The 24,727-nt window shown below is 39.3% G+C and overlaps 1 protein-coding gene across 5 annotated transcripts in view; it reads right to left on the bottom strand.

The window, feature by feature from the left end:
* The window catches only part of ARFGEF3 (ARFGEF family member 3), a 93,818-nt gene that overhangs the window by 40,482 nt on the left and 28,609 nt on the right, over positions 1–24,727 (bottom strand). The window contains exons 5-14 of one of the 5 annotated variants that reach the window (XM_050972538.1): positions 23,118–23,186; positions 20,328–20,459; positions 16,915–16,957; positions 15,853–15,931; positions 13,881–13,985; positions 10,836–11,160; positions 9,393–9,505; positions 7,740–8,650; positions 3,125–3,291; positions 987–1,152 (exon numbers count right to left, since the gene is read on the bottom strand). In XM_050972538.1, coding sequence (XP_050828495.1) covers positions 987–1,152; positions 3,125–3,291; positions 7,740–8,650; positions 9,393–9,505; positions 10,836–11,160; positions 13,881–13,985; positions 15,853–15,931; positions 16,915–16,957; positions 20,328–20,459; positions 23,118–23,186 — 2,110 coding nt within the window. Of the gene's footprint in view, positions 1–986; positions 1,153–3,124; positions 3,292–7,739; positions 8,651–9,392; positions 9,506–10,835; positions 11,161–13,880; positions 13,986–15,852; positions 15,932–16,914; positions 16,958–18,458; positions 18,582–20,327; positions 20,460–23,117; positions 23,187–24,727 lie in introns of those variants that run through there. The other 4 variants (XM_009092799.4, XM_050972540.1, XM_050972539.1 and 1 more) reach the window with 4 other exon arrangements.

Genomic DNA, 24,727 nt, shown 5'->3' with positions numbered 1-24,727 from the left:
AGATGCATTGGGATCCTATTTCCTAAATGTGATTTTTAGTAGATCTGTGTATGCTCAATCTCAACAAAAGAAATACAACCCTTTCTCCAACACAATGAAAGGGTGGTTTCTCATAGAGAGTGTAATGTTAGAGACACCAGGTTGATTTCCTTTCTAACAAGCCCCATCTCCACATCTGGGTATCATTTTTTCCACATGTTTCTTCCCTCTTACCACCTCAGTAGTTAAAAGCAACACTGAGCTCAATAAAATAAGCAAAAAACTTTCAGAGCAGTGCCCTTTGATCACCACTTACTGGCTCAGCTGCAGCCATTGTTTTCCCTGCATACACTATTTTAATTATAAACACATTAAAACAGACAGTGCATTTTATATCAATACAGTATCATAGCCATCCTGCTGGCTTTCAACTGATACAATTTGATTTTTTCCCCTCAAATGAAGCTAAGGATTGCTTCTAAGCACTTGTGCTCCAGGTTTTCAGCTTCTCTCTAGTGCCATTTGGCATATCCCTGGCATAGCTCAAGCCTGAACCAAGGGGAGTCCAATCTGTGGAAGGCTTCCAGGATCAGATGCCACTATTTATATTTGTACTGCACTGCAGGCATACTGAAATGGCTTTGCTGTGACATCAAGAAAACAGCAGCCTTACTGTTTATCATTAACAAGTATCAACTCTACCAGAATTGAAGCTAACAGAATTAAGAGATGTTTTGGTTCAATGAACAACACTACTCTCCCGGTCTCCCACAGACAGTTTTGATTTTTTTTAAACCTATGCTTCAAAACCACTCTGATGAGCCAAAACAAACACTTAAATTCCTGCCACAGCTAGGTCTGGCTCCTTTTCTACTGATAATTCCACAAGACACCACATATTGCATGATGACATGCTGTTCTGTATATAATGCATTAAAGCAGTGTGTCATTGTATCTTGTTTTAGACACATTTGGAAGTAGTCTTGCTGCCATAATATTGTACTGACCCGTCAGCATGCTGATAAGTGGAAGGCTGTGCTCCTCAGGGCTTCCCCAGTATCCAGCTTCCCCTAGCATGTTCCTTTCTAGTACCTGGTGGTACAGTTCTTCAACCCACGCCTGGGAAAATACCATCAACACTCCACTGGACTGGACCTGCTTCATGAACTCCTTCTGCAGAGAACCATAAAAACCAAATGTAAGACAACAGTGTAAGCCCTATAGCATCAGACCCCAGATCTACTTCTGAGTAAGGGACTGAAGAAGAAATTAAGTTATTAAAAGAATTAATGGAGGACTGAAATCTTAGAATTGTTAAGATTGGAAAATATCTTTAAGATCATCAAGTCCAACTGTCAGCACAGCACCATCACCACGTTCACCATTAAACCATGTCCCGAACTGCCATATCCACATGTTTTTTGAATGCTTCCATGGGCAGTCTGTTCTTCTTCCTTACAACCCTTCCATGGAAAGAAATTTACTAGTATCTAATCTAAACCTTCCCCGGCACAACTTGGGATCCTTTCCTCTAGTCCTGTCACTTGTTCCTGGGAGAAGAGGCCTACCCTAACCTCACTACACCCTCCTTTGGGGAGTCACAGACAATGAGAAGGTCTCCCCTGAATCTCCTTTCCTCCAGGCTAAACAAAGTGGCAGCTCCCTCAGCCACTCCTCATAGGACTTGGTCTCTAGACCCTTGACCAGCTTTGTTGCCCTTCTCTGGACTCTCTCCAGGACCTCAATGTCCTTCCTTGTACTGGGAGTCCAAGACTGAACATAGGATTTGAGGTGCAGCCTCACCATTAGAAGGACAATCCCTGCCCTGGTCCTGCTGGCCACACTATTCCTGATACAGGCCCAGGATGCCATTGGCCTTCCTGGCCACCTGAGCACAGCTGGCTCACGCAGCTGGCTTATAAGCACTCCCAGGTCTTTTTCTCCCAGGCAGCTTTCCAGCCACTCTGCCCCAGGCTGTAGTGCCACACTGGGTTCTTGTGACCCAAGGATCTTTACTTTATTGACCCTCCTACAAGTGGCCAAGCCCCATCAGCCCAGCCTGTCCAGATCCTTCTGTGTCTGTCTCTGCAGTGGAGAATGACATGAACATGAACAGCTCTCCCTTCTCCTTCTGCAGCTAATGCAAGATGCAAATCAGAATGACAGTTCTTGCACAGTGACAATGGGACATGCAGATCTCTATTTCCACAAGGTGGGAGTAGGATCTCAAATCCAGCCAAAGGAAGTTGTGGCACCGAACGCACCTGCACAACAACTGGGGCAATGACTTTCTGCACTGAACAGTCATCACAGGTGAACTGGTCTCCAATTATTTATCAGAATGATCTCTAAGAATACTTTGGTCATGCTCAGGCCTGTTGCGCACACTGAATCCTCTACATAATGTCCTGAGTCACAGATCTGCACTTGATCTGCTGCAGAACACACCAGAACTAAGGATGATGTTAAAGTCCATTTGTTTTTGAGATTGTATAGATTATAAATTCCCTTACACTGGAAGCTCAGCAGTAATTATATATTTTGACATCTTTTCTTATTTTTTCTATATATCGCAATTTTCTTTTGTTTTTCAGAAAACTCTGAAAAAATGTCTCTTGGGCAACTAAGTTGAAAAACATGGATGCATGTTTTCAAAACTATTTTTAAAAAGCCCAAGAAGTGGAGGAATTCCAGGTGTAACAAAAATAATAATTTCAAATTACTAAGACCTACGTATTTGTCACTATAACTTCTCATGTATTCATCTACAGAAATTCAAATCAAGTATTAGGCAAAAAAAACCCAGTTGCAGGATGAACATATGTTCATGCACGTTGTCAAGAGACAATGCTTGCTATAGCACATGATGTTAATCTACTCTGAAAATAGTTTAACCATCAAAATGACTGCAGCCTTAATGACAATCAGTGAGCAACATTCCTTCCCACCAAATCACAGAGTAATTCAGATGCACGACACTTATCATGCAAGATTCATAAGCAGCTTGGAGAACGCTTCATTTGCAATTACTATTTCTCCACTTAGCAAGCAGCCTGAAGGCTTTATGTGTGGGCTGGTTTATGTGAAAGGAAGCAAAATAAATTTTCATTTTTTAAAAACAATGATCCCATATTCCCCAACTCACCAGCAACACAGGGGCTTGGGCAGGCTTCTTCCTGTAGTAATCTGAGTTTGCCAATTTTAGGTTGAGCAGCAAAGTGTAATGTGATACCACGTAGAGACTGTCTGCATTCATCAGAGTCTGGAAGTTGAAATTTAGGTTTCCCTCAAATCCTGGTGAGTGCATCATACCTAACAAAAACACCGTGTGAGCTCTCATATTTTACACAGATTTTTCCTGGAAAAAATATCAGAAACTATCCCTAGCATTTTGGCAGCAACAGATTGCTAGAATAGTTAATGAATCATCAGTAGAAATTACTCTACTAAACATACTGGAGTAGGGAATAGAAAAATAAGTAGTTCATCTAGAATGCAAGACAAACTGAACACTCCAGTCACAGTCCAGCAAAACAACATGCTAAATTTGAAATAAGCAAAGAGCACCAGCATTTATTGGGATGACTGTCATGTATAAAGCAAAGGGCAGGATACATCTGCAATGCTAACTGGAAAAGTGAGGTGGAAAGGAGCAGACCCAAAGCCTGTGTACTTAAATGAAAACACCCTTTTAACCCACCCAGTAAACCCATTCTGGCAAAGTCATTTGCTGGATGGCGACTGGAGTGCTCCACACCTTGCAAGATCAGTCCATAATCATCATTCTCTCCATGACCTAGAGGTATGTGGACAAATATCTGGGGCCAAGCTGGCTGGAACTAGTTACAACTCCAAGCCCTATTTATTTCATACAAAGCCTACTTTCTAAATGAGCACTTGCACTTCTGTCAGACCCAGAAATCACCAGTAAAGTACTCACTAGTCCTGAAAACACTATTTGTATGAAGCCTACAACCGTGCTCAATGGCACAATCCCTTCTTCCCATGGATGTCAAATAGCTGACCTACCGGTAGAAAAATATCAACCAAATATGAGCAACACCAAATTGAATCCCCATGATCTGTAGTCTGAACCATGAAAAAACCAGAAATACCAGATCCACCCACATAACTCACAATATTTCATGGTTTTCACATCAACTGTGAAATCCATTCACATAATGTCAATTAGGGAAGATTAGGAAGTCAGCTTTACCCTGAAGGAATTTTTGAAATGGAACAAAAACCAGCTTCCAAGGTTAGTTACATGATGAAGCAAAGCTGTGTCATTTGTTAATGGCTGTAGTGGTTCACTGTGAATATATTCCTCCCACCATAAAGCTCATACCTCTTCTTAGACAAAATACAACAAACCATTAACAGTAAAAAAAAAAAAAAATCCACACACAGAAAAGAAGCAAATGTTTTTCTTGCCTCGTGAGGGTTTGAAAGCTCTGTGCTGCTGCCTTCTCGGACTTTCCACTGTCGTCACTTTGGGGGCGTGGATAAGGTGAGTAACTGTTTGAGGGTGGATTTAGAAAGAGAGTAACTGTTCCAGGGTGGGTCTAAAAAATGAATATCTGTTCAAGGGAGCAACCTTTGTGGAAGAAGGGTGATAGGGTTGGCCACAAACCACACCCACACAGGCTGGCATTGTTTGGGATAGATTTCTCATGGTGAATGTCAACAGAATGTCAACTTTACCTAGTACCAAAAATGCAACCATGTGCTTGAAAGTACCCTGTGAGTAGTTCTACTGATCTCTTCATCACTGAAAACAAAGATGCATCTTAACACTCTGTTGGATGGAGGATCATGATATTGATGTAGATATCTCCCACTGGTTTTTTGTCTTATCTCTCTTAAATATGTACCTCAGGGACCGACTAGAATCTGCTGGAGTAATAAAAACCTCAAGGCAGAGATGTATGTAAAAGTAAAAAAGAAACCAAACCAAAACAAAAAGAAACCCCAACCAAACAAAAAAGCCCACTTCATTTTGCATTAAAATGTTTTAAAAAAATGTGTAACCTCCTATACAAGATTACAACTAAAAAGGAAGGTGTAGAAGTGAACAGAAAAGTGGATACTCCGTTGAGGGCATGTATTTGAGCACTAAAAAGAGTTGGGAAAAATATGTTCCTTAACTTCCTCTAAAATATGGGAGAACAAACAACTGCATTTGTGAGATGCTGAGATCACAGAAACAGAAGATAAGATGATACCTACCAGCATAAAAACCTTCTCTCTAAAAAGTATGGAATCAAAACTCTAGATGGGATAACTTGCTCCTGACTTTAGAGTTAACCAACTTAATTGCGAATTTTAATTTCACTTCAACTCTGTTTAGCTGACTACATCTCTTCCATGCTTATCTCAGCAGTGCCTTAAATTCCTACCTCCATTCATTGCCTTTCAATCCTATGAAAACATTCTTATTTTGAAATGCTATCTATATAAGGACCTGGCTTGAAGGAATTGTTTTATTCTTCCAAAGTGTAAGAAAAATCGAGAAATGAAACAAAGCAGTTAAATAAGGTCTTCCAGAACCACAAAAATACTGCTTCTATACTGACTGGTCTTAGAACTGCATCTATGTCTTTTCTCAACTCAAATCTTAACCAACTTTCAAAATTCTCCACGTATTCTTCAAGAATTATACATGGATAAATGTTGCATATACAACGAATGGGATCAATCCCTCTAGCTTCATCACCTAATCCATGCCTTGACCAGCTGGTGCTAATGAAGGACTCCTAAAGTAAAGACCTACACATTGTATAGAGAGGCAGACCAAACTGGTGTCTCAGAAGCTCTCCAGGGGACTTCTTACCCCCTGACATTTGTTTCAACTTTCCTAAGTCTCTCTCTCTAAAGGTTTTCAAACTCATGGCTCTCTCACCTACACAGGAGCACAAGTTCTCACCTCAGGAGGACTGATGGACATTTGCTTAAGATCTGACGTACAAGTTAAGGGACTGTTTCAGCTGGACTGAGTCTCATTCCAGGTGTCCAACTGAAACAGGAATCGCCCAGATCTTATGAAAGCATAAAAATATAACCCTGCAACAGCCACAACTTCATGAAAACTCCAGGATACCTCTTCCAGGCTGTCTTAATACAGTGACTTGCTACTCCACTTTTCCATGATTCCTTACTAAATAGTGTCTTTTACAAGTACTTCACAAAATCCATCTGGAAATGTGGTGTGCATCTTTAAAGTACAGATTTAGCCACAGGGCTGGCTTTCTTAGAAAAGTGAATGGTCTCTCTCAACAATCTAAGTCCAAGACTAGGTATCTTTTCAAGATTTACAAACCACAAATAATGGATTTGATGCAAAAATTGAGTTATATTCTTCCATTTTTCTCACTGTATTACTCATACTGAATGCCAAGAAAAGCTATGTTTAGCCTTAAAATCTAGAATTCTCCTAGGTCCACATCTTCTAAAGCTTTAAAAGCACTCTATAAAGATTTTACAGACAAAAGGGAAAAGAAGTGGCATACTAATTCATGCACAAGGAAACAGGTGCACAAAGGTCTGAACTAGAGGTCTAGCACTGGTCTTTCATCATAATCTCAAGATTACTCTTTTTCAGGAAAAAAGAAATACCTGTGACAGAAAGGGTGCTCTTGAGCCCCTCAGTTAGGAAAGTAGTGCACATTAGTGCCTCTTTTAAGGTATTTCCTTTCTATGATATAAAATAGCCAATGTTTCTTAAGAATACCATTTATGATCTTCCTAAGTTAAGGTTTATTTGGGTAGCATTTAAACAGGATATCAAGAATATCATCTTATTCACCCAGCTTCATATCAAAATTATGCTGTATGGTGATGGGAAGAGTCATCCTCCTTCTGACTCTGCATGAGTTTAATGTGTGTGAGAGAGCACAAATGAATAAAGCAATGATTAGGAGACAAGCAATAGGAAAGGCAAATGCAGTAAAATAAGTTAAATAAACAGACATATATTTTAGCAAACGTTTTCATTTTGGCCATTGTCAGGAAAGTGAAACCCTTCTAAAAATATATATTTACACACAATTTAAATATGCTATCAACAGGGCAAACTAGCCTTTGCATGACTTTTTTTGTTTGTTTGACAGGTCAAGATCCCAAACATTCTAATCATGAAAGAACTGAAGATACTTAATCTCTTAGAAGTCAAGATCCTAATTTTTCTCTTGGTCTGGGCTTTGAGCTTTGCACTTCCTGTCTGTTAGACAGCAGCATTAAGAAAAACAAGAGTGAAGACAAACTCTCCTATTTCTGTATCCTTTCTAGAACTTACTGCTGCAGAATTGTTACCACCCTCTTTGTGAGGCTGGCATTACTAATAATAACAGTGCAGTGACATACTAAACTACTTATATCTCATTACAAACAGGTGATGGTACTTCCCACACCTCTCTCATGCTAGGGGCAACCCTGACCTCTCTTTAGTGCAAAGCTTCTCAACAGTTTCACAAATCTGCAAAGAGGTATCTTGCTACAACAAACTCCATTTCTTTATTGATTCAAGACATAATCTAGAGTCTGTTAAGAGTCAATGGATTTACCTCCCTTTGGATCAGTGCCTGCATACTCAATTTGCTTTGCCCTAAATGAAGCATGTTCCTGTGGAGGAATGTATGGTGTAAAGCCTAAACTTCCTCATTCTGGGTATGTTCTCTGAAGATGAAATCCTACAAGGGAATCTGTGTACAGTGCAGTCAGAGTGTGCATGCTGGTTAGACAGTAAATATTTGCTTGCAAACCTGAGCAGAATGTTGAAGAGAAGCTCTGCAGTGCTCCATCCACTTCTTCTATGCTGGGAAGAGCTATAAGCCTAGGAAGAAGTGCTTCAAGTGACTGGATGAAGAGCCGTGCACTGTGTTGGTCTGCTTCTTGGCTCTTCAGCAGCTTCAGAGAGAGAGCAGCAGTGCGTAAGGACCTGTGACCTGGGCAATCCCGCGGGGTCTGCTCCTCATCAGCCAGGGAACAATTGTCAGAGCCTATGTCTGAGACATCAGACCTGCCTGAATCCTTTTCTGCTGCCATGGAATACTGATCACACGAATCAAACTCAGTCCTAGAAAGGTCCTGGTCATCTACACTGAAGTTACTTTCACTGTATCTGGATCCATAGGACCGGGTCTTGCAATCAACTGATAAAAAGTTAGTTATATCTGGATAGACTATGGTGTGGCTTCTTTGAACAACATCTGGCTGGTCAATGGTTTCTGACTCTGGTTCTCTGTAATGAATCTCTTTGCTTTCATGTCCAGCTGGAGATGGCAGGGAGTTTTTGTGATTTTCTGGATTATCCTCTGGAGTTGTTTGTCCCATATCCCCTTCCAAAGTAGTCTGACCAGTGTCTGTGGTAACGCTAATGCTGATATCAGGACTCTTCTCATTCCCTGATTCCCAGGCAGGGTTTTCTGAGGACAGGATGCGTCTCTGCCACCTGAAGTCAGCATCATTGATCTCCATGGAGTCCCTGCTTGTCTCGGTCCCATCCTTCAATTCTTCCAAGCGCTGGAGCAGCAGCTGGATCTGCTCTTCACTAAGACCCCTCCCTTGGCTCAGCTCATCTAATGCTCCAAGCAGGGCAAAGACGCAGGACACCGAGGCATAGCATGCTTCAATACCACCTTTGATGCACGCTTCCGTCATCCCATCCATGATGCTACAATCAACACAGAGTTTATTTAAGTGATGCAACAGGTATGGTGAGCATGTCATTGTCATTCAACACCATCTTTCCATAACCAAAGGGAAAAAAAGTGACCTTATCCTTTAAGACTATTCCTGAGAAAGCCAATTAGTCTAAGAACAAATTATTAAGTCTCCCATGCAAACATGGTGATTTTGTAAAGGGAGTGCCAACAAGGGAAAGTTACCATGCATTCATACCAGCATGCACAGCATGTTCTTTCTTACAGGCAAGCACTTAAACTAAAAGGAAAAAAATCTCAACTCCCAGCTGAACTAAATTTAAAGGCCATCTGTGTCCTGAAAATGATCTTATCTACAAGATATGATCTTCATAAGAACTGAGAACCCTTCTTGCTCAATATGATGATGTTTAAATTTTCTATCACCTTCTTTGACTTCATCTTGAAAACATACCTCTAAAGAAACATACATTTATTTTACTGCAAGTTTAAGGACTCATACCCAAAAATTTTCAGCTGTAAACCAACGTATTTGGGAATTCTGGCAAACTCAACAAGGTAGTTATCTATGTCTTTACAAACAGGCCCAGACTGATGACAAATCAAGCAAGAGCTTTTACACTTTTTCCATTTTCAGAGCTTACTTAACCAGGCAGATACCCTGGCTCATATTGGGTATGCTCCTGAACTGCTTAAGTGCTCTGTGTGCACAGGTTTAAGACAGAAGAGGCTAGAGGAGGAAACAAAGCATACAGCTTGAGAAGATCCAGATGGGACTTTCTTTTAGAAATAGACCTCTTCTTGGATTCTGACTCAGAAGAGCAGGGCCCTGCCAAATCACAAAGCTGCCGAGGACTGCCAAGTATCTGAAAGGAAAGGAAACAGAAGTAAGTAGAAGATTATCTAAGCATTATTTAAATACAATAAATAAGTCATAATTCTATCAAGCCCTGGAACCCAAGGTAGCACTACTGTAATTTCTCACAGCAAATGAAAATGGAACAGTGGTGTTCTACTTATTAAAGCTACCTTTTTTTAGACACAGAAAAGCAAGTAAAGGATAATATTCAGCAAGAATCACATTTAGAATGTTCTCCAGTGCTTTACATTTTTGACCAATTTTTTTCATCTGATAGTGCACACAAGACAATTTTTATGCCTACATAGGTGTTTTTTTATTATAGTTTATATGAAAGTAAGCCTCTCTCCTCAGTCACCTAGTTATGAAATTATAGAGTCATACAAAGATAGGCAAAGTGATTCCTTCAGACTCAACCTGCTAGGCGGCACCTTGTTAATGTCCACTTAGAAATACAAACAAGCATGTATTAATAAGTCCAAAGAAGCAACAGGTATGTTCTGCACAAAACAACATCAGACCAAGTTTTTCCTAAAACAGTTATCATCTTGCTATTGCTTAAAATTAGAGAAAGACAGTGACAGGGTAACTCCTAGTTCAGACAGGAACAAGTGGGTGGCTGTCTGGTCTTAAGAGAGATTTTTCAGAAATAGAACAGCCTAGGTATGCACATGCTAGATGAAAAATTCTCTAGGAGATAGCACTGATTACATAAATTTCCTTGTTTTCCACAACATGAGAAGAAAGGTGCCCATGTGGAATAGAAATGTCCATAATTTCAGCTAGTGCTGAAACAAATCTCCCAGTGTTCCACTTCTAGTAATTTCAGAGATGCTGGGCAAGAGGCCAGAACGGACTGGTCTAGAACTGGCTTCTTAAGCCACTGGCAGCTTTCTTGTATCTATTCAAAAAAAGCTCCAAGAAACTGGATTTCAAAAACTGGGCATGTAATCAAATATATTCACCTTCATGCCTGGAAACCACACTGTGAGGATGTGTCTGAGGAAAGATGCCAAAGGAGTTGCAAACTGGATCGTTATGTTCTATGTCACCCAAAAGAGCAGTTGTGACTCAGGGATAGGATCTGCTCCATACAGCACCACAGCACGAGCACTGATGGAGTGCCACAGTAGCTTGTATTATGGTGACAAATACAGCTATTACAGCTGCATCAAACTATCTGTCAGAGTGGTGCTGATGTACCAGCTGTGCTCAGAAAGGAAAATTTCAACATCCCTAGGTGGGAAGGTTTGAAATGCATTGGTGGGCACGTAGCAGCAAAACTTGCTGTTAAATAAACACTTTGTTTTATATGCCTGCATGTGTGATTGACCTACCTCCTTCATAATTTTGATGGCTTCTACTCGGTGTTGAGGTGGTGGGTAAAGCAACATCCGGTGATAGAGCGACTGCAGCACAGGCTTCATGGATTCCACCGACCCCACCAGTCGAACCAGTTCTGCTGCAATATAATATATGGTCCGTGCAACGGGCCCACTAAGGGCAGGTGCTGTGGAAGAACAACCTGAACCCCGGCCATGATCAGAGATCCCTGAGGAAGGTGAATCAGCCTCAAGGCAGATGCTGCTGTGGGCAGAGGTGATAGTTTTATCATGGATTGGATTTCCCAGGATTACTATTAGGGCTGGACACAGTTGCTTCCTGAGAAAGAGAAAAGCAGCAGATGGTAACTGTAAAAAAAATACTCGTACAAGAACAGATTGAAAATAGCCCATGGTTAAATGAGATACACACTCTTGTTTTAATGATCAGTCAAACAGCAGTGGTTAGATAGAAAAACAAATTATGCCAGGCTTTTTTCGTCTCTGAAGCATCAGCATGCTAGTCCATATGGAAAGATCTCTGTGTGCTGTAGAAACATAGTAGTGATTTTGCAAGTTCATGTTGCTGCACAGTGCTGTCCCTTTGCAGGATAGCATGCCTGCCTCTTTTACCAGTTGCAGCCCATCACAAAGTAGAAATTCTACACTTCCTCTGCTCAGTGTCTCTTTCAATTCACCTTTAAAAAAACCTGACTAAACAAGAACTAATCTATGTTAACTAGAAGGCTGAATGTTCCATCACTGAACTGCACATGCATTATTTTAGTAAGCACCCTTTGTTGTGAGCATCTGTTTGGCTGTCTTTTGAGAACATAATGAAAGCCCTATACAACAACTCACAGTGTGCACTATACTACACATATCCCACTATACAGTAAATACCCATCCTTCCTTCAACTGTCTAATACTCATGTTAAGTGATTCAATACCAGCAGATCACTCCTCTGCGGAACCAAAGCCAGCTCAGCACTGTGCTCCACTAGCTGCTATTTCAGCTTTGCACTCACACACTTGACATTTTACTTCAGTCTGCAAGACCTTAATTTAAGAAGTCAAGTGCTGCATGAGAATGAGTCCCAAATCTGGTTTTCATCCACATCTCAGAGGTTCAAGCGAATACCTAGAGCAAGCACCCAATTTCAAGTAAGAATTCATAAAACACATCCTCATGGGTAACTATATTTTATTTTCTCAAGGTTTTATGCAGACTGGAATTTTCATTGCTTCTCTTAACAAGATATCTGAAACAGTTCAGCTTCCCCAAATCATGGAAAGAAAACCAGCTTTTAATAGGACATCAGATAATGACTTTGAATCTGCTGATTCCATTTATTTCTCGAATCAAGTACATTACAAAACATAAGAATTAACTGCTTAAGAAATATGCCTGTCTCAAAGCAGGCAAAATCACAGGTTGCAACCACAATATATTCCCCACACATCTTAGTCCTGTCAAAGTGTTTCTGTATCAAACTATGGAGAATGCTGTCAGCACACAGAGCTAAATCTTCTCTGTCTGCTCCCTTCTTTATCTTCTTTGGGAACTGACTACAAAGTGCCTGTCAGAGTGACAGCTGGGTGCAAGCAGGCAACAGCTCCTTAAAGAATAAGGACAGCTACCAGTTTGCATCACAACCTGACCAACAGGTAATGTATTAGTGCATACAAAATGTTCAAAATTATGTTTGCAGTTTAAACTGTTTCATATCTTCCTAGTGTTTTAGGGTTTTTTTCCCCTACTTAAGCAGGTAGCTGAAGCATGCATGTTCATTCCTTGGCAGCAGGGCAGGTTAAGAAGTCCCACCCCTGATGGCTTCCCCTCATGGTACACAGCTACAGATACAAACACCTGTTGCTTTGCAGCATAAACTGGATCACCAAAAGGATGTAAAATTGAAAATAAAACAGGAAGTGTTTTCTTTTAACTGAGATAATTTCAGTGACCTTGCTCACAGGATATCTCCACAGTCTGTCACATAAGCAGAAAAAAGGGTTGGGTGAAATTCAAAGGCAGAAACTTCTGAAGTGAATCTGCCATGGGACAGAAAGTTCTGCTCTTATGTTAGACCTCCAAGAGGCCTCAGCACTGGGTCCTTGTGCAACACAGCCAAGTGTTACCAGTCTGAGCACCTCCCAGTCTGGCAGCCACTGATGTTCCTGGGACAGCAGGGGAGTTATGGGCACCTCTACATGTTTCATCTTTAGAACTGGGCTCAAGTCAATCACTTCAGTTTCAAAAATTACAGGGTGAAAACACAAAACCCACATTTGTCATTAATACTCACATATATCTTTCCTTAATTCAATCACCTGACAAGGTCAAAAGATGGGCACAGACTGCAGATTGCAAGGAACTGCATATTAGTTACATTCCTGCATTATTACTATGACTCCATAGTAATCCACATAGAATCCACAGGCTATTAAAACCCCACAATTTCAATCACAAGGAAAGCAGGGTTATTTAGGTGCTATGATGTGATGGTATCAATTTAGAGGTAGATATCAACACCAAAGATATCAAGCCTTCCTGTTGAAGGGTATTAAAAAGGAGAAATTATTGATAAAATAGAAGCAACATTAAGAACTATTTAGCCTCAAACCTTACACAACAATGCAGGTCATAATAAGCATTTCTGGTCACCAGCACACATTTGACATGAAGTTGTCTTCTCTTCCTGTATTATTGTATCAGAACATTAAGAATCTCAACAGTACCCTCCTACAGCAAGCAGAGCATCTTTGTTTTCCACGCCACACACAGATCCAAACTATTGCAGAAAACATAAGAGGTTTTCTGTTCTGGTTAAATCCATTAGAACTCACTACAGAGATAATTCACTACTGGGATTTAACGTGGTAGCTGAGTAGGTGGTCCTAACCAATTTTATATGAGGCACAGAAAGAACTGATAGTAGGTTAACAGCAAGCTCTGCTGTTAACCTGGAGACTTTTTACAGGTTTTTTGCAAGGCTGGGGGTAGCAGGTCCTTTTACATTTACAAACTGAGTATTTGCATTAGTCTTCAGATGTACTCACCATATCAGATCAGTGAATCCTTTGTGCTGGTGCATGCTGGGGGAGGAGCTGTTCAGCATGGAGAGGATACACTCCAAGTAAAGAAGCTGAAGTTGACGATTGTCACTGGCAAAGAAAAGATGCCATTCACATCATATTAAAACAGACTACTTAATTTTCTAAAATAACCACATTGGTTCACTTGAAAATGATACCATAATTTACAGCAGTGATTTATTTTGCTTCTTTCTATCAATTTACAATGGTGTGATCACCTGCATCATCCCACTTATTTTGTACTGATCGCATTCAGTGATCTACTACATTAAAAAAAAAAAGTGAAAAAATAGGAAGAATAAACCACAAATAACTACTCAAAATCAATCTAAAATCTTGGGAAGGAACCTTAAACAGAGGAAAAGGAGAAAATAGAACATTCTGGACTATTGGATAGATTCTTCAGGCAATCTGAACCATGTTTAGGCTACTCTCTTCTGGTTTTTGGTTTTTTTTTTCCTTGGGGCCAGCCACAATGGTCAAAAGTTAATGTCTCCAAGCAGAAAGTCACACAATAACACGGGTACCTTTCAGGGCCTTTCCAGTCAGAACCATAAACACAAAGAAAGCCTCATGATAAAGAATATTAAAGAACCTGTGGACACCTGGAATTGATACACTTGTAACATGCACAGTGCCTGCCCCTGCTCTTAACATCAGCTGTGGGATCCAAGAGACAAGCAAGGCTGAGGTCTGCCTTATGGAAGGAGCACTCCATGGCAAGTGTGCCCACAATATGGCTTTCACTCCTAAGAAAACCACGATTTAATAACTCTCTTTTGGTCAGAGATGAGAACTGGAGGAATGCACTTTCTGATATATGATTGTAAGTCAAGGAAGCTGTAAAGAATGGATTTATCTGAGTCAAAATTAAGGAGTGAGAAATATCTGTTTTTCTGTCACTGCCCGAGCTTCTTTTGTTCACACACATGAATTTGTATCCAAGTACAACACCACCTGTTCCACATGCCATGGAGAAAACACTGAATCCTGAGGCTCAAAGCTGGATTTCTAACTGTGCTATGGAGGGTTGAAAACTGCTGGCTTCTTATATATTTTAAAGGTGATAGATTTTTCCTCACAACAGTCCACACCTATCTGGAAAGATACATGCATTCCAGGTAGAGATGCCCTCTTTCCCAACAGCTTTTCTTACAATGTGTCTAAATGCAGATGATCACCCCCTTGAAGTTGACACTTGCATGGGAATGCACAGGGCATCTCTGCACTCTTGATTTTATCTTCTCAGATGCTGACACTGATTAAATAATGCTAAGTAAGGCATTCCTCTGTAATCCTGTTGTTATTAGAGAGACTCTTGGGAAGAAAGTCTGCAAAAGAACTGCACATAGATGCCTGTGTTATCTTTGCCTCTGGTAGTTTCTGAAAATGGCACAGCATATAACACACTTCTTGTCCATAACAACCACATTTTAGAAGTTAAGATCACATATTTTCAAGTAGGTAGAGTGTATGTTATTGGTAAATTGAAGGAATTCTTTGATAGCACAAGTTACTTCAATTGGATAAAGCCTGCTTAAGAAGGAGAGATTTATTAATTCTGAATACAGTATCTGTTAGGTCTTTCCATGGCTCTTTGTTACTCTCTCTATGATGGTTCTTCCAGCCAGAAAAGAAAACTTCTCTTAGATTATTAGTATTTTGTATTAGTATTTTGCTGCTGTAAGGAAGTTACCTACAGATTAGATTTACTGGAAGCTCTGTAAAGCTGAACAGTGCAAAAAGAAGGCAAATTAGCTCCTCATTTCAAGCAAGGATTAAATTAATGCATCATGACAATCCTTTCTCTAGCAAACACCTCATTTAAGCACAGCTTTGCTCCATAATTCCAGAACTTCAACAGCACAAGCACATGCATCAGTGAAACTCTCAACCTCCAGGTAATAAATTAAAATGATAAACTTAAATAACTCACTTTATGACAGCCTGGAGCTTCTCACAGAGTACAGTGAGGACAGATACAACATCATCACAAAGAGACTCAGCTGAAGTACCTCCAAAAAGGACAAAGATCAGAGGCATTACGTATGCATTACATATGAGCAGCTGGATAACAACATCAATTAACTGCATCGGTTTTCAGAGCTGGTCAGAGCTTCTAAACAAGGAGCAGGGCTACCAAAATTCGTAGATAAGATGCAGTAGGAAAAGTGCTAGATTGGAAAGTGATGGCCACAAAATGCAAAAGCAGCAGTATGAAACCCGGAGAGAGCACTAATGGCTTACATGCATTTACAGAAGGTTAGCTGAAATCAAATTCACCTAATAAAATAAGTATATAATTAAATAATAAAAAAGACTGGCCTCAGTTTTCTACATGGCAGCCAATTTCTGTATCTCTTCCTACAGTTTCTCTCTCTTACACATTTTCTAATGTCTGACTAACTTCTGATCTTATAAAAGATTTCTTGTGCTCTTCAAAGATTTTAGCCTCCATTCACACAGGTTCTACAGAAATCTTGAGTGAAGGTCAAAACCTATTTTTCCTACTAGAAGATGTTGAAAGTTAAGCCACAATGGGAATAGAAGAACATTCTCTTGTAAAATAATCACCTGGCAAGTAGTCATTATGTAAACAATATATTTGGCCTGAAATAGAGTAACGATTGTTTTCAGATTCCACATTCTACTCTGCAAATCTATTTCATTTCAGCAAGTAAAGGCACTCACTAAAATTTTTTCCAGACCACTGAATCTCCTTAATTACAGAAGTTAGCACCTTGAAACAATAATTTATTACTATGTTGAGTTAAATGCTGTTACCATGGTCCAAATGAAGACACAACTGGAAATATCAGGAGCTGACAGGGCTATCTTAGTCTTACCACAGATAACCAAGAAAGCACCAAACTATAGAGAAGTTACAAAATCCTGAGGGTGCAACTCCCATGACATCAAACAGCACTGTGGTGATAAAAAGAAAGTTAAGAATAAAAAAGCTGGATTGGAAGGAATCACTAAAAAAGTTTTAAAATACCTTGACTCTTGAATTTCTGCAAGTTGTCAGGGTTTTCAACTATCTGTTGAGGAAAGACAAAGGAAGTGTAATTGGTACAAGGGACAGAGGAACGTTATAGAAGCAATACTTTTAACAGTAGTGCTTTCTTAAATTCAATTCTTTCTTAAATTCAATTCTTAAATTGTCCTCTATCTGTTTTGGGTTTTTTGTTAGGGTTTTTAACTGAACTTTTTGTAAAATATTTTTTAAAAATTCCTTAAGATCCATTTTAACAGACATTTAGATTAAAGGAAATTGCATCTCATTTAGGTGAAAGTTTTGTAAGTCCTTAAGGGATTTCCTACACCTAGAACAACTCAGTAATAATTAGGCATATAAATTGCATTGAAAATAACTGAGAGAAAAGCATAGTTTAGACTTCACTAACTACTTAGAAACCAAAATCAACTGAGTATTAGAGAGTTTAGAACATTGACAATGTTAATGTTACAATACCAACAAAATTAATGGCAGTCAGGAAATGACCTCATACATCATTTGGTTCAGCTGTGGCATAGGATTCTTCCTATCGTGCACAACAGGGTCAAGCCAAATTCTCTCAAGCATCAATAACAAAATATCAGGAACTAAATGCAGTTCTCATATGCTTTTATCTACTTCTCAGCTAGGAAAAGAACCAACAAAATTGAATTTGCAGACCCAAAATGTTTCTGTTTGTTTGTTTGGGGTTTTTTTTGGCAAATGCTTTGGCTAGTAAAATGAACCTACTTAGCACCAACAGAAGACAAGTTTACTTAAACTGATTAATTATTTTTGCAGTTGCTCAGCAGGATAAAAACAATCTAGTCTACTAATCCAAAATAGAAGTAATCATCTTAACCCAAACCAGATGTACGGAAAACAATCTGTACAAGAGAGTCCTTAAATTTTCCTAATAAATAGAAACTGACTTTTACAAAAAATACTTCTTTGACAATATGGTATTATACAAAATAGTACAAACAATGTAAGAAGTCAATGTAATTCCACATGTACCCAGAACATCTACAGTTGAAAATGTGCTGGGATGTCATTCAAACAGCTCTCATGGATTTTAACAATGAAATAATTTTTTTTTTTTTTGCCAACAAAGAAAAAAATAATTTCATAAGTTAAAATTATCTTCTATTTAGAAAAGTAGAAGAAAAATCTCAATTACACTTTCCTTAGTTGAGAATCTGTTTTTGCTATGTAAATATTTGTCACGCAAAAAGTTTTGGCAGAAGGATTTCAATACACGTTAGAAAAACAAGAAAACAAAATAAAAGAATGGAAAAGGCTGAGGCAGCCTGACATCAGAACAAAGTCTCTTTTATTTAATGCAAAGGAAAAAAAAACATATCAGCCAACTCGAGTTGACAGTGTGAGAGCTCTGCAGCAGGCACAGTCAGAGCCCAAAAAGACTTCTAAACAGGATTAATTGAGGAAGTGTCAAATAAAAGCCATAAGGCATTCAGATGAATGAGAACAAAATGGTATGCAGCCATGGACATGGAACCATTTGTTGATGCCGGAAGGCTCACCATGTTTTCTTGCTTTTGTCGTAACTGTAAAGTCAAGTCACTCAACATTTGGCTGAGGGTTGCCCGCACAGCGGTGTTAATGCTCCGCTGGTGACAGCTAGAAACATAGGTCTCAATGCAAACCTGATGAGGAAACAAGACAGCAGTACAGAGAGATCAACTCCCACTTACCAGGAACACATTTTAGGAGGATACCAAGGTCTCTCACATGCAGATAGTCAGCCTTCCTTCCTATTTAGCACGTTAGAAGTTTTTAGCAGTCTTGGTTGGAAAGCCAAGTAATTCATCAGCCACACGGCTGCAGGAATGGTAGGGCAGAACTGGCAAAGTCTCCTGTCAAATCCAAGTGATTTTGGTACTTGTCTCACTTTGTACAGAACTCATTGAATGTGGCTTTGATTATTCATCTCTTGATACTTATTGTAACTACCTCGCTGCAAGTCTATGTCTGCAATGTAAATACCCTCCAATTCTTCACCCTTGTTGCTTCTGATGTACAGGTATTTGCCACTTACTCTACGATAATCATTACATCCTGTAACACATCTGAAGACCTTTAAGGCCTTTCTTAACACAGAAAATGCAATAGCACTTTACCATTAATAACACTAACAACTGCCTTTTAATAACTGGCAATCCAGCAGAGGGCTCCTCTTCTCAGAGATCCCATGGGAACCAAAGTAGCAACAGAAGAACACTGATGGATCATCCAGTTCCCAACTCCATGCCCAGCTGCTGGCAGTTTTCTGACAATGTGCTGTGCCCAGAGCCATGCTTAACTTTTGCCCCAGGTGATGTTACACAAATGTGTGCTAAAATGTTACACAGCTAGGATCCTGGGGACAGCACACTGCAAAGCATAGTTTCTATTCTTCATCAGATATTTTGTGGGAGGTGCTGGGTCTCTGTAAGATCTGCTGTAACTGGAGTAGACAGTGTAAGCACATTGCACAGTAACTACTAAGTAGATATAAGTCTTGATGAAGCTGAGCAGGTTTGTGACAGAACTGTACAATACAGTCTTCTTGAAGAAGCAGTTTTGGTCCTTTGTCCAACACTAAGCTTTATTGTTCACAATGACCACAAGAATCCCCCAAATCCAAACCAAGCAATCAAAAAAAAAAAAAGTAAATTACTGTTCATATACTTCTATATTTTTCAGTTTTAGCAGTTTTATCCTGCCATTGTTTAGATATATAGCAAGTAAGAACTGTAAATATAAATGGAACTAGCTGTGAAAAATTATTAAAAATATCATTTCTTAAAAATATAAATATGTAGTATAAATTATATGCATAAGGAGTATACAAAAATGTATCTGGTGTACATTTTTGAATAAGAAGGATATTATATGATGTAAAGTCACTTTTATAGTTCCCTAATGAGGATGAGTTCTTAAGAAGGAAAAACTAAAGTGATCCGATGACATAGTCCGATCAGTACTGACATAGGCACACAAACAAGACTTTTGATTGTTTCTGACTCCTATTGAAATGAAGCCAAGCTGTCAATAGGAGTCAGTGATGAAGATGTTCTTGTAAGTTGGCCTGGACCAATTCTGCCCATCATTCAGCTATCCCTTGAGCCCCAGTGGACAAAATAACCCTAAAATCTTGTTAACCACCTACAGCCCTTTACAGAGGCCAAACCATTCCAGTGCTGCTGAGATCATTCTTTTTGAGCTGTAAGCCTTCTTCTAGAGTAGCTGAATTAATTAATGAAGAACCATTCTTAGAGGCAGGCTGACTTTCTGGAAAGAGCATGTTGGCATCTCCTCCTTCTCTGCTCTCCCCACGCGAGCTAATAACAAACAGTACTTGAGTTGCAATCTTACAGAAGGCCTGTGTTCTAAATGGCTGGGCAAGGTACCTTTTGAAAAGCCACTGATGAAGAAGCAGCAGTAAAAATGCCAGAGCTCAGGGCTCCAAAGAGGTGTGCAATGGACATTTTGATCATTTCATGCATTCGGGGACTTCCAGCTCTATGGCATGCAAAACACAACTAAGAGCAAAACACAGAAGGGTTAGCTAATGAAACACAACAGAGTTACACAAAATAAACCTCCAGAAGGCACACTGCAGCAACAAACGCACACAAAAAAACAAGCAACAGCATCAACTAAATTTTCCTGCAGGTATCTAGGCAAGCATGGGAAGGTGCACAGAGCAAGATTTAATCTATTTTTAATACTACTAATCTATTTTCAATATTATTAATACTTAGGGCACAAATTATAGTAGTCTTCATGTTGGATGCTTTCTTAATTTGATACGGTTCAAAATGATTTTGAGTGCCATTGTTTTGTACACATGAATTGCAAACGATCAAATAGTGCAAAATGGCCAGACTGTAGCTTTGTTTGTCAGAGACAGCCCTCAAGGAATTCCACCAGTAACAAAGGCAGCACCTTTCCAACCCTGCAGTGGTTCTACTTGCTACAGAGTGCAGGCTAGGAAAACTAAGGGACTGACTTGGAAAAAGAAATTTTAAATAGCGTGGGCATTGGAACAGAAAGCTCCTCTTTGCCACCTTTCCCTTAGAGCAAGTCAGAAGGCTAACCAAATGCTGAAGTGAGAAATTATCTTCTGTTTCCTACTGCTGATACGTTGGCTAATTCAGATACAAAGGCATAGCAATGCTAGCTGTTAAAATCTTTGCCTTACCTAAAGCCTGCGGAGGAGGAACTTGTGAAAACATATATGTGCCTGGCAGGATTTGCTATTAGAAAGACCTCAGCTATTTAGAAAAACCTGAGGCAGCATTTTCTGAAGAAGTGTGAAGAAAATAACTGTACACCCAAACACTCCAAATAGAGGCAAGCACACTCTGTATTACTGCTTGTTCCAATTCACTGAAGGAAATGAGTTTTGCTTGCTTTGCTGGCACATCTCATCATGCATTAGGGTCTTGAACTAGCATTGTCCTAACTCGTATCAGTACACTAGCAAAGCTTTTTAAAAACCAGATTGGTCTTCTGAGAATAAAAGTGAAATGCAACTACCAAAACCAGCAGAGTTTCACATCAATTTGTGAAAGACAACTGCCAAGCTTCAGAATGCTTTTGATGAATAACAACCCTCTTTACAGAGAGAACAGAAAATACTATTTCTGATTATTTCTACAGTTTGTGCCACACAGACCATGACTGACTGACCATTTCCCCCCAGTCTCAGGTAGTGCTCTTACAGACTGAAAGCTGAAGGGCTCAGAGTCATTAAATGCTTTTGCCAGCAAGCACTTTGTTTAATCTCAAGCTATTTATCTACAGCCAAGAGATGCACTAAGTTGAATTTATCAGCTTTTGCCTCGCATGTTAGGAAGTCTCTGAGAAATGTGAGAAAAACTGCAGTAGGGGAAATGATCTGTATTTTTTTTTCAGTGTGTGACACTGACATAAAGAGGGTTTAGTAGAAATTAAAAAACTGTGGCTTGCTTTAAGTAGCAATTCAGTTCATCCCTGCTGCAGCATCTACAGATGGGGCTTACAAAGACCTCCAAAAATAGCCACGCCTTATGGTCTCACCTAGCACAAGAGAAACCAAAATCTAAACCATGCTAATCTAGAATGATTACTATCTTTTTCATCTGGTATATGTTATATACATGAACTACTTCTGTTATATCCTTGCTTTTTAAAGCCCTTTTTCGTTTACAAAATGGAAGTAATTTTCTTTGGTTCCCTGTTATCCCTACAATTCCTTTCTCAGCTTCTGATAAGATAAGGCAAGGTCAGTTTTTTCTTGAACTCAGAAAATACAGTAACTTCCAGCTAAAGTAAGTTATTTTCACATGGGATTTTTGTTTTTACAAAAAAACCCGCATCCCAAATAAAAAAATTGAGAAGTAGCACATCTCTAAATGTCTACAGACACTTGGGAGCGTAGAACATGTAAGTAACATTTACATTCCTTCATGGACACTAGCTCTGCCCATACCACATTAACAATGTAATTTTATAATAGATTCTTCACACAGCAGTGTGGTTTACACAGGAGGATTAAGTGTTCCTGTGCATTTTCTCTAAGCTGAACAAACAGCCCATAGCTTGCAACACACTACTAAAAATATCACTCACATACAGAGGCTCAGGTAGTATGCCTGCAAGTATGTTTTTCTACCACCAAAGCTCCTTTACAATTTAATTCAGACTAAAATCTAATGGATAAAGGGAGTGGAGTGACTAAGAACCAAATGGATCAAGGGGCATTATAAATATTTTACTTGGATGTGTCAGGAAAGAGATACACACAAGGAACATTGAGGTACTTATGCTAACATGGCACACTAGGGCTTATAAACTTCTCTTCAGGAAACTCCATTAGTGTGGAATTGCAGCCAGTAGGAAATCAGTGCAGTGCTGTTTTATGAAGAACTCAAGAAAGTTTTTCTGTTGCAAAAAGCAAATTAAATATGAGAAGTAGTAAATATGCAGTGCTGTAATATACAATTATCAGTCAACTTCCAAGACTGCCTTCCCATGCAAACCCAAACCTGCTGGACTTGCAACTATTTCTTCATACTAGGCATAAGGTAATACCAGTCCTAATGATGGTAGATATGTTTTAGACTGGTTCAGTTTCAGGCTACATATGGAAGACACACTCTAGATAGTGGGGAAAGCTTAAGTGACACAAGCAGTGGTATAAGAGAGGCACTTACCTCAGCAATCTTCAACACTGAGCTGCCATTCAGCTCAAAGGTGGAGGTATATGTTATACAGAGCAAGACCTTGCATCAAAAGAGAGGAAATTAAAAAAATTAAGTTTCAGCCATTATTGACTCTCCTTCCCAACCATGTGCTCCTAGCCACAATTCCTTTGTACTTTGAGAAACAGCATCAGAAACTTCTCAGCACTGTGTGTTATTGGGATAGAGGAGATCCTCCTGAGAAGCTGCATCTTGTTGGCCCCAGAGGCACCACCCAACTGATTACTTATTGCTGTCTCCTACATATGACCACCAAAAAGAAGACAATCCACTGATCAACTCTGGCCTTGGACCCCTATTCATATTTTAACCACTAGCTTTGCATGATTTATAATCAGTCCTTCCATTCTTTTCTCTCAATATAACAAAAGAGGAAGGAAAAATACAATGCAAGTTATTACTTAAGTGACACAGACAGATAAGTATTATGTGAAAAAAGCCATTAATTACTGCCTGAGGATTTCCCAGCACTGGATGTTTTCACTAAGTGTATTATAGTCACTTGATAATGAGTAGCTAAAACACATCCATAAGCCGCAGTTCATGAAGGGAGGCTTTTTCTGTCCTGAATTCAGCTGAAAGAATAAGACATTAAAAGACCAATTCAACATCTTTCTTCGAAGAGAAGGGGAGTAAGAATGTGATGTGAATCACCAAGGTAAATGGGTGAGCGAGGCAATGCCATGAGAGATGGTGTGGTGTGATGCCTTTTGTGTCTGGAGATTTCTTCCCTCTCTCCTGTCTTCCTTTCCAATCTCTTCTGCCTCACAGAAGATAGAGTCTCAGCTACTGTTCTCTCTCCTTCAAAGCATAAAACCCCTCCAGTACCAGAACTTATGTTTGGCTTGTTCTGAAATAGTATGAGTTCCTTGGGATAAATGTAGCAGCAAATATCAAATCACATTAACACTAATGTATTGGCCACTTCAGCTTCTCAGCCCTACTCAGAACTGCTGTTCTCTGCTTCTCAAGGAAGTTTGGGGCATCAGATAAGTCAACATTAATGGCTGTTAACTAGAGGCAAAGTACAGAAGAATCTGTCCACAGGTGAGTATGATGTTTTCCTGAATGAGGACATAAATAAACTGTTTATTTTATTTTTTTATTTTATTTATTTTGAGAGTTATACTGAAAAGTACTACACACTGAAATGTACTGCACCTTTATGAGTGTTTTTCTTAGCAGAAAACCTGCATTTCACTACAGGATGTCACACCTTACTCTAAGGTTATCAGATTTTCTGTTTGCATTTTTGTTTTGTAAATAAAATATCAATAAGAAGCTTGATCCTGTTCTTACAGAAGATGATTTTACTACTAAAAGTGTTCCAAGTAAACCATTGTGTAATGGGAATTTTAGTTTTCTGTATATGATATCTTGATTTGACTCTCACTACTTCACAAATAGAAGCTGAATAAAGTGGATAAATACTAGAGGTAGTGACAACAGAAAAGGGCACACTACTCTTATGAATTACAATAGTCCTGCACTAGAAACTCTTTTTTAAATATTTAGCATTTATCTTTGGAGCAAAGTTTCTGAGCCAAATTCCTTCTTCGTGG

The sequence above is a fragment of the Serinus canaria genome, chromosome 3, assembly GCF_022539315.1.
Source record: "Serinus canaria isolate serCan28SL12 chromosome 3, serCan2020, whole genome shotgun sequence".
Taxonomy (NCBI): Eukaryota; Metazoa; Chordata; class Aves; order Passeriformes; family Fringillidae; genus Serinus; species Serinus canaria.
Note: the sequence above shows the minus strand (reverse complement) of the source record. Positions and strands in the feature narration are given on the sequence as shown.